We start from the raw sequence: 20,469 nt of genomic DNA on the forward strand, positions 1-20,469 counted from the left end.
GGTAACATAGTAACATAGTCTTCCTTCAACCTTAAAAACTAAGTCCATCTAGTTCAACCCATAGCCTAACATGTTGATCCAGAGGAAGGCAAAAAAAAACCATGTGGCAAACACCAAGCTCCACATTGGGGAAAAAAATTCCTTCCCGACTCCATACGACAATCAGACTAGTTCCCTGGATCAACGCCCTATCAAGGAATCTAGTATTTATAACCTGTAATATTATACTTTTCAAGAAAGGCATCCATGCCCTTCTTAAATTTTAACAGTGAATCACTCATTACAACATCATGCGGCAGAGAGTTCCATAGTCTCATTGCTCTTACAGTAAAGAATCCCCGTCTGTGATTATGATTAAACCTTCTTTCCTCCAGACGTAGAAGATGCCCCCTTGTCCCCTTCTCAGGCCTCAGAGTAAAAAGATCAGTAGAAAGGTCTTTGTACTGTCCCCTCATATACTTGTACATAGTAATAAGATCACCCCTAAGCCTTCTTTTTTCCACAGTAAATAACCCCAAGTGTAATAACCTGTCCTGGTATTGCAGACCCCCCAGTCCTCTAATAACCTTGGTCGCTCTTCTCTGCACCCGCTCTAGTTCAGCTATGTCGTTCTTATACACCGGAGACCAGAACTGTACACAGTATTCTAAGTGTGGTCGCACTAGTAACTTGTATAGAGGTCAAATTATGTTCTCCTCATGAGCATCTATGCCTCTTTTAATGCATCCCATTATTTTATTTGCCTTTGCAGCAGCTGCCTGACACTGGCCACTAAACGTGAGCTTATCGTTCACCAATACACCCAGGTCTTTTTCAGTGACAATTGTAAAACACTGGGCAAAACTAAGCATATAATTATACATTTTATTTCCTCTGCCCAAGTGCATTACCTTACATTTATCCCCATTAAAGCTCATTTGCCATTTATCAGCCCAAGCTTCTAGTTTACATAGATCCTCCTGTAATATAAAATTGTCCTCCTCTGTATTGATTACCCTACAGAGTTTAGTGTCATCTGCAAATATTGAAATATTACTCTGTATGCCCCCTACAAGGTCATTAATAAATATGTTAAAAGAAGGGGGCCCAATACTGACCCCTGTGGTACCCCACTGTTAACTGAGACCCAGTCTGAGTGTTTTCCATTAATAACCACCCTTTGTTTCCCATCACTGAGCCAATTCTTAACCCACATACATATATTTTCCCCTATCCCCATTGTTCTCATTTTATGTATCAACCTTTTGTGTGGAACCGTATCAAAAGCTTTTGAAAAGTCCATATACACAACATCCACTGCATTTCCTTGGTCCAGTCCAGAACTTGCCTCCTCATAAAAACTGATCAGATTAGTTTGACAGGAACGGTCCCTCGTAAACCCATGTTGATATTGGGTCATGAGGTTATTCATCTTCAGATACTCTAGTATAGCATCTCTTAGGAAACCCTCCAGGATTTTACCCACAGTAGAGGTTAAGCTTACCGGCCTATAATTTCCAAGTTCAGTTTTTGTCCCCTTTTTGAATACTGGCACCACATTTGCTATACGCCAGTCCTGTGGTACAGACCCTGTTATTATGGAATCTTTAAAGATTAAAAATAATGGTCTATCTATGACGTTACTTAATTCCTGCAGTACTCGCGGGTGTATCCCATCCGGGCCCGGGGATTTGTCAACTTTAGTGATTTTTAGACGCCGCCGTACTTCCTGCTGGGTTAAGCAAGTGACATTTAATGGAGCATTTTTGTTATCACTGATCATGTTTTCTGTCATGCGATTTTCTTGTGTAAATATGGTTGAAAAAAATCATTTAGCATATTGGCTTTTTCCTCATCCTCATCCACCATTTCACCCAGACTATTTTTAAGGGGGCCAACACTATCATTTTTTAGTTTTTTACTATTTATGTAGTTCAAGAATATTTGGGGGTTATTTTTACTTTCTCTGGCAATGATTCTCTCTGCCTCAATCTTTGCTGCCTTGATTTGTTTTTTTACATAATTTATTTAATTTTCTATATTTATTTAATGCCTCATCACTACCTACTTGCTTTAGTTCTCTAAATGCTTTCTTTTTGTCACTTATTGCGCCCCTTACAGCTCTATTTAGCCATAGTGGTTTCCTCCTATTTCTAGCATGTTTATTCCCAAAGGGTATATATTGTGCACAGGTCCTATTCAGGATGTTAATAAATGTCTCCCATTTGCTTTGTGTAGCTTTATGTCTCAGGATATCGTCCCAGTTTATTGCACTGAGATCATCTCTCAACCGTTGGAAATTTGCCTTCCTGAAGTTTAGTGTCCTTGTAACCCCTCTACTACACATCTTATTAAAAGGTTACATGAAAACGTATTATTTTGTGATCACTATTACCCAAGTGACCCCCAACTCGTATATTTGATAAGCGGTCTGGCCTATTGGTTAATATTAGGTCTAGCACTGCCCCCCTTCTGGTTGGGTCCTGAACCAGTTGTGAAAGGTAATTGTCTCTTATAGTTGTCAAAAACCTATTACCTTTGCTTGAACTACATGTTTCTGTCCCCCAATGTATTTCAGGGTAGTTGAAGTCTCCCATAATAATGACTTCTCCTTGAGTCGCTGCTTCATCTATTTGCTTTACGAGGATATTCTCAGCTACTTCCATTATTTTTGGAGACTTATAACAAACCCCTATCAGTAATTTATTATTTTTTCCCCCTCCCCTTATCTCCACCCACAGGGACTCTACATTTTCCTTAGATTCACCTATATCCTCCCGCAAGACAATTTTACATATAAACACACCCCCCCCCCTCGCTTGTTTGTAAGGTCATTTCTGAACAGACTATAGCCCTGTAAATTAACTGCCCAGTCATGGCTCTCGTCCAGCCACGTCTCAGATATCCCTACCATGTCATAATTATTTTCCAACAAATTAATTCTAATTCCTGCATTTTGTTGGTGAGGCTTCTGGCATTAGTGTACATGCATTTTATGTATCTCTCTGTACCTCTATTCCTTCTTACTTTATTGACTGTTCTAACCCCACCCCCAATTTCTTTATTTGTGCCCAGGTCACTATCTGCACTATCTTCCCCACCTATAAAATGAATACCCTCCCCCCCAATCCCTAGTTTAAACACTCCTCCAACCTTCTAGCCATTTTCTCCCCCAGCACAGCTGCACCCTCCCCATTAAGGTGCAGCCGGTCCCTAGCGTAGAGTCTGTAGCCAACTGACAAGTCGGCCCAGTTCTCCAGGAACCCAAATCCCCTCCTTCCTACACCAGTTCTTGAGACACTTATTTATCTCCCTAATCTCCCGTTGCCTCTCTGGCGTGGCACATGGTACCGGTAGTATTTCAGAAAATACCACCTTGGAGGTCCTTGCTTTCAGCTTGCAGCCCAATTCCCTGAAATCATCTTTAAGGACCTTCCACCTACCTTTAACTTTGTCATTTGTGCCAATGTGCACCATGACCGCTGGGTCTTCACCAGCTCCTCCCAGTAATCTGTCAACCCGATCAGCGATGTGCCGGACTCGAGCGCCAGGTAGGCAGCACACTGTTCGACGATCCCTGTCTTTGTGACAGATTGCCCTATCTGTTCCCCTAATAATTGAGTCCCCCACTACCAGCACCTGCCTGGCCTGTCCTACTCTCCTATGTTCCTCTTTACTGGAGCTGACACTCCTCCGGCTTTAAGGGGACATGCCTTGCTGCAGTAGTGCTACCCCTGTACCGTCACTCCCCTCATCTGCCAACTTTGCAAACTTAATGGGGTGTGCCAGATCAGGACTAGCCTCCCTGGCACTCTTCACTGTACCCCCCCTTCTAACTGTCACCCAACTAGCGACCTCACTGTCCTGCAGCTCCCGACTACCACCCTCCCCCAGTGAGCTGCTGCTCAGAGAGCAGCAGACTCCTTTCCATGTTGTCAATGGATCTCAGTGTTGCCAGCTGCTCATTTAGATCCAGTATCAAGGCTTCCAAACGCACAACGTGCACACATCTCGCGCAGCAATAAGCAACCCCGACCGGCTGTTCAAGGAATGCATACATGTGGCAAGATGTACACTGGATAGCATTGTCAATAATGGAGCTCATTTCCTAATGGGGATTGCAATAGACAGAATGTTCAGTAAAAAGAAAAAGTAAAGAATTAATGGAATACAGACAGCAATTCAGTCCAAAGTCCTCCCTTCCAAACGCCCTGAATCCAAGTCACTGAAAAACAAGTCACACACTTACTTTCGTTCGCACTTACGCTCCGGGCACACTCAGCTCGTTCACACTCGCAAACTAAGAGTTTAAAGAGTTTTTTTTTTTTTCCCTTTTCCAGCAATGCACTTCCAAAGGTAGCCGCATGGGAGGTCAGCAGCGATGCAGCCGGGAGATGACCGGCGCTATCCGGTCATCTCCTGGCTGCTCGCAGCGGAAGTACCCGCACAGGCAGCGCCGCTCCCCAGTCCTCACTAACACGGTTCGCTGATTGGCGCCAAATTTAAACACCGCTTCTCTGATTGGATTTGAAACACGCAGGCCACCGTCGGGAGATCAGCGGCGATGCAGCCGGGAGATGACCGGTTCTAGCCTGTCATCTCCTGGCTGCTCGCAGCAGAAGTACCCCTACCGGCGGCCTCGCTCCCCGGTCCTCCCTTCACACTTGCCGTCGGGAGATCAGCGGCCCTAGCCGCTTGGAGGTCAGCGGTGATGCAGCCGGGAGATGACCGACGCTAGCCGGTCATCTCCCGGCTGCTCGCAGCGGAAGTACCCGCGACCAATCAGCGATATTGGCACCAAATTTAAACAAAGTAGTGCACAACCCATTTAAACACTGCTTCACTGATTATGTATGCGGCCGACTGTGCGCAACTACAGTACAGACCAAAAGTTTGGACACACCGTCTCATTTAAAGATTTTTCTGTATTTTCATGACTATGAAAATTGTACATTCACACTGAAGGCATCAAAACTATGAATTAACACATGTGGAATTATATACTTAACAAAAAAGTGTGAAACAACTGAAAATATGTCTTATATCCTAGGTTCTTCAAAGTAGCCACCTTTTGCTTTGATGACTGCTTTGCACACTCTTGGCATTCTCTTGATGAGCTTCAAGAGGTAGTCACCGGAAATGGTTTTCACTTCACAGGTGTGCCCTGTCAGGTTTAATAAGTGGGATTTCTTGCCTTATAAATGGGGTTGGGACCATCAGTTGTGTTGTGCAGAAGTCTGGTGGATACACAATTGATAGTCCTACTGAATAGACTGTAAGAATTTGTATTATGGCAAGAAAAAAGCAGCTAAGTAAAGAAAAACGAGTGGCCATCATTACTTTAAGAAATGAAGGTCAGTCAGTCCGAAAAAAATGGGAAATCTTTGAAAGTGTCCCCAAGTGCAGTTGCAAAAACCATCAAGCGCTACAAAGAAACTGGCTCACATGAGGACTGCCCCAGGAAAGGAAGACCAAGAGTCACCTCTGCTTCTGAGGATAAGTTTATCCGAGTCACCAGCCTCAGAAATCGCAGGTTAACAGCAGCTCAGATTAGAGACCAGGTCAACGCCACACAGAGTTCTAGCAGTAGACACATCTCTTCAACAACTGTTAAGAGGAGACTTTGTGCAGCAGGCCTTCATGGTAAAATAGCTGCTAGGAAACCACTGCTAAGGACAAGCAACAAGCAGAAGAGACTTGTTTGGGCTAAAGAACACAAGGAATGAACATTAGACCAGTGGAAATCTGTGCTTTGGTCTGATGAGTCCAAATTTGAGATCTTTGGTTCCAACCACCGTGTTTTTGTGCGACGCAGAAAAGGTGAACGGATGGACTCTACATGCCTGGTTCCCACCATGAAGCATGGAGGAGGAGGTGTGATGGTGTGGGGGTGACACTGTTGGGGATTTATTCAAAATTGAAGGCATACTGAACCAGCAACCACAGCATCTTGCAGCGGCATGCTATTCCATCCGGTTTGCGTTTAGTTGGACCATCATTTATTTTTCAACAGGACAATGACCCCAAACACACCTCCAGGCTGTGTAAAGGCTATTTTACCAAGGAGGAGAGTAATGGGGTGCTACGCCAGATGACCTGGCCTCCACAGTCACCAGACCTGAACCGAATCGAGATGGTTTGGGGTGAGCTGGACCGCAGAGTGAAGGCAAAAGGGCCAACAAGTGCTAAGCATCTCTGGGAACTCCTTCAAGATTGTTGGAAGACCATTTCCGGTGACTACCTCTTGAAGCTCATCAAGAGAATGCCAAGAGTGTGCAAAGCAGTCATCAAAGCAAAAGGTGGATACTTTGAAAAGCCTAGAATATAAGACATATTTTCAGTTGTTTCACACTTTTTTGTTAACTATATAATTCCACATGTGTTAATTCATAGTTTTGATGCCTTCAATGTGAATGTACAATTTTCATAGTCACGAAAATACAGAAAAATCTTTAAATGAGAAGGTGTGTCCAAACTTTTGGTATGTACTGTATTCTAGAATACCCGATGCGTTAGAATCGGGCCACCATCTAGTGATGTATAAAAATCTACTTACTGCAGCTTGTAGAATGATGCAAGTCTGTATTTACGTTGCCAGTTTAAATATAAGAAATTACCATTATGAATGTGGAAATATGTTAAACAACAAAGCATTTGAATATATGTCGGATCAGTGAACCAGATGAGCACATTTTCTATTTTGAGACATTTTTGCAGTTTTCATTCTTATTGCAGTCCTACTTTGTGTCTTCTCGCTCTCTTGACACTCTGAATAATGTGGCCATGCTGCTCAGACAACATAGTTACTCAGGTTACTCGACTGAACAAAGGTACTGAGATCACAAGTATGTCACAGAGTCTCTCAAACAAGAAGAAAAAAGTAAGCGCTGGCTTATGGTTGGAGTGTGACGGGAATGGTTTATGTTCTATTATTAAAGGGGTTATCTGAGGCCATTTTATTTTTTTCTTACGGGCCTAAGAACTTACAGGCGGGTAGTTGCTAACTACCAGCCTGATGTGCCTGGCACCAATCTCTGCCGGCTCAGATCAGTCACAGACCATTCGTGCCAGTGATTCTGTGACGTCACGTTAACAGAGCAGCTGCTCCTCTTTTGCTTTGCTCTGTTGATGGGGCGTGACTGCCAATGTCATGCTAATTGATAGCCAGCTCCTCGCTGCAATCACTGTCACACAGGGCCCTGTAGGTTTGGATTTCTTTTTCCCTTAATAAAGACCTTCATTTAAAAACTGCATTTTGTGTTTACTTGTGTTATCTTTGTCTAATATTTAAATTTATTTTGTGATCTGAAACATTTAAGTGTGAAAAACATGCAAAAGAATAAGAAATCAGGAAGGGGGCAAACACTTTTTCACACCACTGTATCTTACACAAGCTAAGTGGGGCAACAGAACTTTCTACTATCTAAAACGAACTGGAAAAATATTCTTTTCTACAGTGAGCCCCATAAAAGTGACAGCCACATTTTCCTTAACTGTGTCAGCAACAGTTTTCTCAAAACTTAGCAATTCGTGTTAGATGATGTTTTACTATAGTTACCCTTTGTCGCAGCAACCCCATAAGACGGATTTATTTTTATAGCAGTGCCAGCCACAGTGACAAAAAAAAAACGCCACAATTTCTGCCAGATAGAACATGCTGCATTTATTTATGTATTTCGGTTTTTTTCTTATTTATATAGCACCATCATATTCCGCAGGGCTTCACAGACATTATCATCACTGTCCCCATTGGGGCTCACAATCCAAATTGCCTATCAGTATTTGGAGTGTGGGAGAAAACCAGAGGAAACCCACACAGATGCCCCATAGAATGATACACACATTCCTTTGATGAATGCCAGCTATTGTGCCCCTTTAAGAGTGTGTGAAGCAGAGTTCCTTCCTAACAGAACCTCTATAGGAGCACTATTGAGTTCCCAATAATAGCATTAGCTATTAGCAGAGTGTTAGATGTAGTTTCTTAATGCCAGGACCTATGCCCTATAACAATGCCAACTTCAGTACTCCCATAATAGTGTTAAAGTAAGAGCCCAAGTGTGGCCACAGTGCTGGACTCATGATAAACTTATTTTAATATTAAGTGGGCAACTTTCTAAAAGTTACCCTGACACTTATGGATTTGCAGAGTCAGCACATTGAGTCTAAGACATCCAATTTTGCTTGCAAGAAAGTATTTGATTTTAAAAGTTTTCAGTATTACAAAGCACCAGTATGGATCTATTTAGGTCATGTGGCAGTTAAAAAAAAAATGCTGTATTACCTCTTACAAGAATTCTTTTAGCCATAGGCAAAATATAATACATTGTTGTGCTATGTCTGATAAAACTGTTGTTTTGGAAAGTGTTAAAATAACAGCATTGCTTATGTATACTTGTGTTTTTCAGCTAAAAGTTGATCACACTGTGTTCTTCCATCTTTAGTAGGGTCTACCATATACATGGAGCAGGGAGTTGACCGTTTCCTGCTCCACTGTTCAGACTCGGTAGATACTGAAATATCTGTAAAGACTTTCAAGTCATGAAATTCTCATGTATATCATAACACCACCACACTGAAAACTTGCAGGTGAAACACACAAACCTTAATTTAGTGCTGCCACAAAATCTGTACAAGAAAACAGGCCAACGTATCTGTCGGGATGACCTTTATCAGGGCCTACAAAATACTCCTGCTATAATGCGGCTGATACCTTCTAACCTCGCATAAGCCTCTATAGCGTCTTTTATTCCTTTTCTCCCTTTTTTATGTATTGTTCTCTATATGTCATGTGATCCTATGGTTCTTTCTTTCAGTTACACCCCGTCTCTTTATAAAAGTCTCATTTCTTGTTTCTTTTCTTTTTTCCCCCTCGTTGTATACACGTTTAGACATTTTTTCCCTTTCAGGTTAAACTCTGGCTTCTCTCATCATTATACTACATTCTTTCTCTTTCTTCTTCTCTCTTCCCCTTTTTATTTTATATTCTCTTTGCTGAGTTCATTTCTTGGCAGTAGCATGATATTTATTTAGTTTTGTACATTATGTAAATATATTTATTTTGATTTTTTCCATTTTTATGTTTTTATAGGCCCTGATAAAGGTCATCTTGACTGAAACGTTGGCCTGTTTTCTTGTACAGATTTTGTTGCTGCACTAAAAGTTTGTGTGTTTCACCTGCAAATTTTCAGTGCTGTAGTATTATAAGATATACATGCTGTTTCCTACCACGTAGCACAGATTACCTTATTGAACTGCTGCGTGCCCACCACATTATTTCTACATGAAATTCTCATGTCATATTACTGGCATAATATACCAGAGGAGCAGGACCATAGGTAAGTGGAATGCTTGTGTGGAGGTATTGTGTGGACACTGGGGGCATCATATTGCATGTGTGAGGCATCAAACTATGTGTGGGGGCTTCATACTGCGTGTTGGTGGCTGTAGGGATATTATATTGTGTGAGGATCATCAAGCTTTGTAAAGGCATTATACTGTGTGGGTGTGTCCTATGAGGGATCCATACTTTGTGTAGGGTCATCTTACTGTGTGTGGGTGGGATTGTGGGGTCATCATAATGTGGGTGGGAGGAAATGCAGGGGCATCATACCATTTGGAAAGTCGTGGGGGGACATTATACTGTGTGTAGGTGAGTATGGGGGTCAAAATACTGTGTGGTAGGCATCATACTATATGAAAATCTTAGTGAGTGGGCTGAGCAGATCATACTGTGTGGAGAGAAAATGGACAGAGAAAAAAAAAAAAAGAGCACGGACGCCGATCAGTGATGTGTGTCACTGATCAGCGCTCGGCGGCGGCAGGACGCATGCATACGGAAAAAAAACTGTCACAAATCAAACGAAGAAGAACCAAAAAGGATAACCCAAGGGGCCCTTATCAAGTAAACAAAGCCTAAAAATACTCTTTATTTAAGTAATCATTAAAATATTAGGAATAAATAGACAACATGGATAAACATATCCATATAATGACTGAGGTCATGGGGTTAGTGAATGGGCTCTATAGTCCCTAATGTAGCCCTATTTTAACCCCTACCTGTCCGTGGAGGTTGGCACCCTAATGTCAACGATATGGCGCCCCCGCTCAACGTGGGCTGACCCAAGTGGTCCCTATACGACCATAATTTTAAATTGAGCACCCAAACATGTACCATACTCACACCGTGAATAATATCACACTAACACATAAACACCCCAATATAAATACCAAGTACATATAAATTGTGCAAATGATGAGGATTTAGTGCTCAATTTAGGATTAGGGTTAGGGTTGTACAGGGATCATTAGGGTCAGTCCATGAGGTGCCATATCGTTTACATTAGGGTGCCAACCTCGTTGGACAGGCAGGGGTTAAAATTTGTCACCTTTAACTGAATATCAGTTTAATTCAGTATTAAAAAGAAATGTTTGTCTCACTTAAGCCCCCGCCTCACATAGCGAAATCGCTAGAGAGATCGCTGCTGTGTCACGCTTTTGGTGACGCAACAGCGACCTCACCAGCGATGTCGCTATGTGTGACACTTTGCAACGATCAGGCCCCTGCTGTGAGGTCGCTGATCGCTGCAAAGTGTCCTGGATCATTTTTTGGTCGTTGCCCTCCCGCTGGTCAGCACACATCCGCTGTGTGTGACCAGCGGGAGCAGCGATCAGGCTGGTAACCATGATAAACATCGGGTTACTAGGGGCACACGCGCACCTAGTAACCTGTTGTTTATCATGGTTACGAGCCTGCTAAAGTGAGCGGTAACCTCCCGCTCACCGTAGCAGAGTGGTAACCATGATAAACAACGGGTTACTAGGTGCGCGCGTGTGCCCCTAGTAACCCGATGTTTATCATGGTTACCAGCCTGCTCCTGCTTCAGCAGGCTGGTAACCAGGAGCAGGACATCGTGGAAAGATTCTTTCCACGATGTCGCTGCTCCCCTGATCGTTGGTGAGCCTGCCTGTTTGACATCTCACCAACGATCACATAGCAACGCAGCAACGATCCCTGACAGGTCGTATCGTTGTCGGGATCGTTGCAGCATCGCTAAGTGTGACGGGGCCTTTAGGTTTAATTAATCTAAAAATCTCATTGCATTCCTTTAGAATCAGTGCGGCAACAGAAGCAGCCAGACTAGGTTTAGACAAAGCAATTCTAAAAAGGTTGGGTAGGTGGGAATCAGGTAGATTTCATTTATTATGTTAGACCCGGATTGCTATTTGATGTTTAATTACTATTCTTTTCCTCTAAGTGCAGAATTAGTAGTCTCCATAGTGAGCCACTCGTTTATTTTCTGGGCCCAGAAGAGAGCAGCGAGAAGAATTCATTCAGAAAATGTATCATTTAATTCAGGGCTTTTAAATATTTTTTGATGGGAAAGAAGGGGTTTACAGTGGAGACTAATCATTACCGCATGAAAAATGCTTAACGAAATTTGGCCCAACCCAGATGTTTGTTATCCATGCATGCACAACTTTGGTAGACTTCATTTATTAAATGAAAAGGGATTTTTCTCTATTAAGATGCATGTTTCCTAATGTTTTTGTCATTTTTTTCTGAAATAGTCCCAAGATTAGTTTGGGCTAGCAAGGAGTTGGGATTCGTGGACAAACTACGCCAGAGAATTAATAGATCTATGGAAAAGTTTTTACCAGCGCTGGGTAGTTTTAGTTATAGGCACATAGATTTAGAGGGTTTTACAGAGGGCACTTATAGATCTGATGGTGTTCATTTATCTGAAGTAGGTTTGGACATATTAAATGCAGGACTACAAAATGCTTTGGAAAAATGGCTGCAGTGTTTTGGGGGGAGGGAGTGGCATGTCTCTTGAGTCATGGCTTGTGGGCATAGTCACCCAGCTAATGCTGGGTGGACTTGGTCATTATCCAATTATTAAAGCTGATTGCGATTGTTTTTTGGAATATACATGGGCATAGTCACCCAGTCACCACCTTATGGTGTTTGTTGATTGATTTAGTAGTTATTAAACATACAGTCATGGCCGAACGTGTTGGGACCATTGAAATTGTTCCAGAAAATGAAGTATTTCTCTCAGAAAATTACACACGTTTTGTTATGCAAATGTTTATTTCCTTTGTGTGTATTGGAACAACACAAAAAAAATGAAGAAAAAAGGGCAAATTGGATGTAATTTCAAACAAAACCCTAAAAATGGGCTGGACAAAATTGTTGACACATTTCTAAAATATGGGGAAAACAACTTTGTGTCAAGCATGTGATGCTCGTTCAAACTCACTTGTGGCAAATAACAGAGGTGGGCAATATGAAAATCACACCTGAAACCAGATAAAAAGGGGAGAAGTTGATTCAATCTTTGCATTGTGTGTCTGTGTGTGCCACACTAAGCATGGGGAACTGAAAGAGGAGAAGAGAACTGTCTGAGGACTTGACAACCAAAATTGTTGAATATCAACAATCTCAAGGTTTCAAGCCCATCTCCAGAGATCTTTATGTTCCTTTCTCCACTATGCGCAACATACAGTTATATGAAAAAGTTTGGGCACCCCTATTAATCTTAAGCTTAATGTTTTATAAAAATTGGTGTTTTTGCAACAGCTATTTCAGTTTGATATATGTAATAACTGTTGGACACAGTAATGTTTCTGCCTTGAAATGAGGTTTATTGTACTAACAGAAAATGTGCAATCTGCATTCAAACAAAATTTGACAGGTGCATAAGTATGGGCACCTCACCAGAAAAGTGACATTAATATTTAGTAGATCCTCCTTTTGCAAAAACAACAGCCTCTAGTCGCTTCCTGTAGCTTTTAATGAGTTCCTGGATCCTGGATGAAGGTATTTTTGACCATTCCTCTTTACAAAACAATTCCAGTTCAGTTAAGTTTGATGGTCGCCGAGCATGGACAGCCCTCTTCAAATGATCCCACAGATGTTCAATGATATTCAGGTCTGGGGACTGGGATGGCCATTCCAGAACATTGTAATTGTTCCTCTGCATGAATGCCTGAGTAGATTTGGAGCGGTGTTTTGGATCATTGTCTTGCTGAAAGATCCGTCCCCTGCGTAACTTCAACTTTATCACTGATTCTTGAACATTATTGTCAAGAATCTGCTGATACTGAGTGGAATCCATGCGTCCCTCAACTTTAACAAGATTCCCGGTGCCGGCATTGGCCACACAGCCCCAAAGCATGATGGAACCTCCACCAAATTTTACTGTGGGTAGCAAGTGTTTTTCTTGGAATGCTGTGTTTTTTTGCCGCCATGCATAACGCCTTTTTGATGACCAAACAACTCAATCTTGGTTTCATCAGTCCACAGGACCTTCTTCCAAAAAGAAATTGGCTTCTCCAAATGTGCTTTTGCATACCTCAGCCAACTCTGTTTGTGGCGTGCTTGCAGAAACGGCTTCTTTTGCATCACTCTCCCATACAGCTTCTCCTTGTGCAAAGTGCATTGTATAGTTGACCGATGCACAGTGACACAATCTGCAGCAAGTTGATGCTGCAGCTCTCTGGAGGTGGTCTGAGGATTGTCCTTGACCGATCTCACCATTCTTCTTCTCTGCCTTTCTGATGTTTTTCTTGGCCTGCCACTTCTGGCCTTAACAAGAACTGTCCCTGTGTTCTTCCATTTCCTTACTATATTCCTCACAGTGGAAACTGACAGGTTAAATCTCTGAGACAGCTTTTTGTATCCTTCCCCTGAACAACTATGTTGAATAATCTTTGTTTTCAGATCATTTGACAGTTGTTTTGAGGAGCCCATGATGCCACTCTTCAGAGGAGATTCAAACAGGAGAACAACTTGCAAGTGGCCACTTTAAGTAGCTTTTCTCATGATTGCATACACCTGGCTATGAAGTTCAAAGCTCAATGAGGTTACAAAACCATAAAAAGTGCTTTAGTACGTCAGTAAAAAGTAGGTAGGAGTATTTAAAACAAGAAAATGATAAGGGTGCCCATACTTATGCACCTGTAAAATTTTGTTTGAATGCAGATTGCACATTTTCTGTTAGTACAATAAACCTCATTTCAAGGCAGAAACATTACTATGTCCAACAGTTATTACATATATCAAACTGAAATAGCTGTTGTAAAAACACCAATTTTTATAAAACATTAAGCTTAAAATTAATAGGGGTGCCCAAACTTTTTCATATAACTGTAATTAAGAAGTTTACAACCCATGGCACTGTAGTTAATCTCCCAGGATGTGGACGGCAGAGAAAAGTTGATGAAAGGTTGCAACGCAATATAATAAGATAAGCAGCTCTAATCAAGTTTCAACGCAAATTATCCATCGACATTTTAATGAAATGAAACGCTATGGCAGGAGACACAGGAGGACCCCACTGCTGACACTGAGACATAGAAAAGCTAGACTGCAGTTTGCCAAAATGTACGTAAGCCAAATTCCTTCTGGGAAAGAGTCTTGTGGACAGACACCACCAAGATAGAGCTTTTTGGTAAAGCACATCATTCTACTGTTTACTGAAAAAACATTGAGGCCTACAAAGGAAAGAACACAGTACCTACAGTCAAATATGGTGGAGGTTCAAAGAGGTTTTGGGGTTGTTTGCTGCCTCGGGTACTGGGTGCCTTCACTGTGTGCAAGGCATCATGAAATCTGAAGATTACCAAAGGATTTTGGGTCACAATGTAGTGCCCAGTGCAGGAAAGCTAGGTTTGCATCCTAGGTCATGGGTCTTCCAGCAGGACAATTAGCCCAAACATAGTTCAAGAAGCACCCAGAAATGGATGAAAACAAAGCGTTGGAGATTTCTGATGTGGCCAACAATGAGTCCAGATCTAAATCCCATTGAACACCTGTGGGAGAAGGCACCCTTCAAATATGAGAGACCTAGAGCAGTTTGCAAAAGGAGAGTGGTCCAAAATTCCAGTTGAGAGGTGTAAGACGCTTGTTGATGGTTATAGGAAGCAATTGATTGCAGTTATTTATTCCAAAGGGTGGGCAACCAAATATTAAGTTGAGGGTGCAAACAATTTGGAGTTTTGTGTAAAATGATATCTTATTTGCCTTTTTTGCTCTGTTTTTTTGGTGTTCGTCTAATACAAACAAAGGAAATAAACATGTGTATAACAAAACATGTATAACTGCAATAATTTTCTGGGAGAAATACTTCATTTTCTGGAACAATTTCAAGGGTGATAACACTATCTGCTATGACTGTACATGGTTTTTATTAATCTTAACTCAGGTAACCCTTTAATAAACATTGCAGCCTATTTTATCCAAAATAATAGTGTACTGTCTTTATTTATAATTATATATATATATTTATTTTATTTACATTAATTTCAGAATAGGCATTACGCCACCATGGCTGTATATAAACTCATACTTATGATATATGGTAGATTCACTCGGCTTCTTATAGAGATAGACACAAACAGTTTCTATTTAAAGTGCGGCTGGTTTATTGCAATCCTCATAAACCAAGTCACCAGAAAACGTAAATCCAGCGTTTGTCCGGCAGAAGGTAAAACATAAAATAACAAGTCCATATAATAGTGCTGGTTAGCGCACCCGGCTTAGCGTCCAGATTCCATGTCCTTTAACAAAGGGATTCAAACCAGGAGACCTGCAATCTCCATACATCCAGCATGTGTGCCACAAACAGCTCAGAGCTTTCACCTCCAGGCCCTCCCCACACCAAATGCTCTAAAGGCTGTGAATTTTATCCTCTGACCTCCTCCCTCTCTACAGGTGTTCAATCATCCTAGCACTAAAGATCGCGGATTAACCCCTTTGCGTGCTGGAACCTTTTTCCTATGTTTAATTACTGGAGCTAATAATCTCAGTGCTACATATCTCCCCTCCAGTACTTTGCCAGTGACTTTGTCACAGGTACTACTATCCATTTAGTGACAGCACAACAAAATATGAATCATTTCTCTTGAAGAGGCCTGTCATCAGGTACAAACATACCGTAATAGTACAATTATATACTGTTCCCCTGTCTTTTCCATAGAATTATGGATGACAAAGTTACTCTGTTTTATCAGTGTCTGCACTGAGTGACATTAGTCAGCTCAGACTATATCCTTCCCATATCCTTTGTGTCAGACAACTTTTGCTGTTACCCAATTTCCACAGTCTATGGTTACAAAAGATAAACCTCTCAAGTATGTCTAAGCCAATACAAGAGTAAATACATTTTGGTGATGACGCTGCTAATAGAAAGTTACAATGTAGTAGCAGGATATATTAATGCCATATTACTTAACGCAAAAAAAAAAATATTAAATCGCAGAAAAAACAAATATATGAGTGATCGTAAGCAGGGATACCTAAGCAGATGTGATGACCTGCACATGGGGTAAGTGACAGAGAATCAGAAGAACTATACTATATTTCTAATTGGAGGTATGAGCTAATATTATTCTTATTACACCTACTACATATTGTGATAGGATCTTGGAAATGGGAATACCCCTTTAAATTTACTGTATCATATTATGCAATGTTGCGCATGGTATATCTATGTATTCCAGGTATTACATCTATGTACATTATTTTGTGAAGATTTACATCTAGGTACCTATGTCAGCCTGCATTCAGGCACTGTACCCACCTCACTGACAATGAGTAGACATTTTCCTTGGAGTCACTGTTCCTCAGGAGATAACTCCCATCCTGGCCATTTGTAAGCAAAAGGGCTTCTGCTGCATGTCGGGACAGATTGTCATGGAACCACCTGGTGAAAAAGGCAAAAAAACATTTGTGGTTACAAACCTGCAGTTCTATAAAAACACACGGACAGCTATTGTCTATACATCTGCATTACTTGATATCAAAGTGAAGTCTGCTAAAAGATTACCCATACTTAGCACTTAAGAGGAAACAGGACTGATGCATCACCGGAAGACATGTGGACACACTGTGGAACCTTCTTTTGCAAGATCATCAAGTTTTAGGTAAATAAATACATCATTGCAAAAGTTATATATCTGCACTCGAGAGTATGCACTTACACATACAGCTATCTGATCAATTTCTATCCAAGCAGACCAAAATCTGTGTGTGTGTAAACAGGTATCTGAAAGACAAGTCCATTATAAGAAACAGAAAAGGTTATATTTTTAGGGCAAATGGAAGAGGAGAACATTTGTTGGCATGAATAACTCAGACCAATGTCATCATCAGACTGGTCAGAAATCAGTGTGAACACAGCTTTAAATTCTTCACAATATTTTTCATTTACGCGGTGATCCAATCTCTGACCAATTCTAAGATCTCTGCTTTTGCTTCTTCTATACAGATGGTAAAAAAGTAAAAACATTTCCATGTCTAGGACCTTCTTGCAGAAATTAATGATATTTGCCCAGGAGCTGTGGTATGATCAGACCATGTTCCTGCACGGTCAGACACGGCCATTACACAGTACACAGCAGGGGCACATTTATAAGATTATCTCAGCACAGGAACATTTTATTTCAACACATCAAATTGTGGAAATTATTATTATTCCAAGATCTATTGATTAAAATCAACTTTTGTTTGTGGGTTACCAGTCCGAATTAATTGAGTAGTGCGCAGCAAAAAAGGTCTTCTGGAAATGTCAAAAGGGTGCCCACATGATAGAGATTTTAAACTTCTGAAAAAGCTAATTTAAAGCATTGTCTACAGCTCATCTGTTCTTTTTTATTACACAAATGTAACAATGAGAGGTATCTGTTAAAAAGTTAATCTATCGTGTTGGATTATTTTGGTTGTTGTTGGTTGCTGAAGTTGAAGTCATTTACGCCGAGAGATCTGCTTCCCATTAATGAGAGCCTGAGTAAGGGCACTTTTGGGGGGGAATTTATCACAAGGGGAATTTTTGAACATGACATTACTGTGTGCAAAAATATTGTGTCTAGTATATCATATATTGTATAACATTGTTGGATCAAGATACTGTAACGGGCCACATTGAAGGACAAAATTACATGATCCAAGTGTGAAACCCTGATAACAGTGTTCAGGTGAAAACGATCTGCTTACACCGCATACGTATGTGATAATCCACAATGAAGCTCCTCCATGACATTTGGCAAAGATTGTGAATACGAAATAGAAACGTAGTAGTCCAGCATCAGTTTAGTTTATCTACGTTAAATATGGATGAAGTAACATTAAATGAAAAACAACTAATCTGCAATTCACGTGATTCAAACATAAGCCAATCAATGGAGATACACAAGTTCCATTTTCTTTTTCATTTAGACCCATAAGAGTATGAATATTTAATGTAAGAATCAAATACACTTACCAAGAAAACATTTTTTGCACCTCTTTTAGCTCTTTCAACCTTAAAGCATATACAGTGTGTGCAGAATTATTAGGTAGGTTAGTATTTGGACAAAATCATAATTTTTATGCGGAATTTCCGACTGCGCGCTGTATAAACTTGAATGCGTACTGGATGAAGCAGATCGGGTGATGTGCATTTGTGTAATGAGGGAGGGTGAGATATCACCCTTTATCGAGATGTGCAGAATTATTAGGCAACTTGTTTTCTTAGGCAAAATAGGCAAAAAAAGGGGAGGTGACTGGATTCTGAAAAGTCAAAAATTGTTAAAAGTCTTACAGAAGGATGCAGTACTCTTGAAATTGCTAAGATATTTGGGCATGATCATAGAACCATCAAATGTTTTGTTGCAAAGAGTCAGAGTTGCAAAAAAATGTTTGGAGAAAAAAAGATGCTTATTAACTGCTAAAGATTTGAGAAGAATCAAACGTGAAGCGACCAGGAAGCCATGATCCTCCAGTTCTATCATATTCCAGAACTGCAACCTCCCTGCAGTGACCAGCAGTACAAGGTGTTCAGTGGTTAGAGACATGGTCAATAAAGGCTGAAACCCGACCACCACAGAAAAAGATACAGAAGGTGAAATGTCAAGACTGGGCCAAAAAATATCTGAACACAGATTTTCAAAGATTTTATGGACTGAAAAGATGAGAGCTACTCTTAAGGAACTAGATGGATGAGCCCATGGCTGGATCAATAATGGGGTCAGACTTCCACTTTGACTCAGATGCCAACAAGATGGAGTTGGGTACTGTTATGGGCTGGTATTATTAAAGATGAGCTAATTGGACCTTTTTCAGGTTGAAGATGGACTCAAAATCAACTCCCAAACCTACTGCCAGTTTTTAGAAGACACTTTCTTCAAGCAGTGGTACAGGAAAATGTCTGCATCTTTCAAGAAAACCATGATTTTTATGCAGGACAGTGCTCCATTGCATGCATCCAAGTGCTCCCCTGCTTGGCTAGCCAGTAAAGGCCTTAAAGCTGAAAGAATAATGGCATTGCCCCCTTCCTTCCCTGACTTAAACCGTATTGAGAACTTGTGAGCCCTTCTTAAATGGGAGATTTAGGGTGAGGGAAAACAGTACATCTATGTGAACAGTGTCTGGCCAAAAAGTTGATCACCAATAGCTTAAGAAACTTATAGACTCAATGGATGGAAGGCTTATGACCGTTATTGTACAGAAGGGTGGCTATACTGGTCACTGATATTTTTTTAATGTTAGAAATATATTTTTATACATTGAGTTGTTTGGTTATTATTATGCTTAACTTTAACAGATGAAAATAAACAATTTAGATGGTAACATTTACATTTTTCATTTATTTGCATAATAATTTAGCTCACTAATAGTTGACCAATAATTATACACACAGATATTCTCCTAAGAGAGACAAAACCTCACTTTTGCTTTCTTAAATACTCAGGTTTCAGCTTTTGGATTGACCATCAGCGCTGTAGTAGCTCAATAATAATATTAATCATGAAAAGTACAAATTGCGTAATAATTAAACACATAGTAGTACATGTTTTTATTCCGACTGTATGGAACTCTATACTGTATGGAACTGTAATATACAGTATGTTACAACAGGTCACGGGTTATAATAAAGTGGTGGCATAACACAGACAGACGCTAACAGAAGGAGAAGAACATGAAATGACTGTGTGCACAAATATTCTGCCTTATATCATATACAACATCACTGTATCAAGATACTATGATGGGCCACATTTAATTGTAGAAGATATGATCCAAGTGTGAAGCCCTGATACCGGTGTTCAGGTGAAAACGATCTGCTTACACCTGATGAGAATGTGATAATCCACAATGAAGCTCCGCCATGACATTTGGCACACTTTGGGACACCCACAGCTGTGGCCCCAAGCATGAGGCCAACTGGCTGAATTAGTTGTGAAAATCTTGTTATCAGAGACGGTCCTTCCACCAAGGGAACATCTATTTAATGTGAATTAGGCCCAGCAGGTTGGCTTGCTCTCAGTTTGGTATTTATTGATGACATTTGACAGCATCATCTTGAGAAACTGGTTTTTATCATGTGACTAAAAAAAAGCAAGAACGGGAAGGTCCATGATTCACTGCACTGTTTGTCCATATTCTTAACAGGATCTTGAACACATGGAAATGACCTCTAGCGAGAGAACAGCGATGATAGACGCGTGCTG

The 20,469-nt window shown here is 40.8% G+C and overlaps 1 protein-coding gene across 2 annotated transcripts in view; it reads right to left on the reverse strand.

The window, feature by feature from the left end:
* LOC141153569 (dual adapter for phosphotyrosine and 3-phosphotyrosine and 3-phosphoinositide-like) overlaps positions 1 to 20,469 on the reverse strand; it is a 113,159-nt gene that overhangs the window by 48,812 nt on the left and 43,878 nt on the right. For both annotated transcript variants that reach the window (XM_073638516.1, XM_073638507.1), the window contains exon 2: positions 16,563 to 16,685. In XM_073638516.1, the coding sequence (XP_073494617.1) occupies positions 16,563 to 16,685 (123 nt within the window). The remainder of the gene's footprint in view (positions 1 to 16,562; positions 16,686 to 20,469) is intronic.

Source organism: Phyllobates terribilis, unplaced genomic scaffold (assembly GCF_046119375.1).
Source record: "Phyllobates terribilis strain yellow unplaced genomic scaffold, ASM4611937v1 Scaffold_1__5_contigs__length_1240528914, whole genome shotgun sequence".
In the NCBI taxonomy this organism is placed as follows: Eukaryota; Metazoa; Chordata; class Amphibia; order Anura; family Dendrobatidae; genus Phyllobates; species Phyllobates terribilis.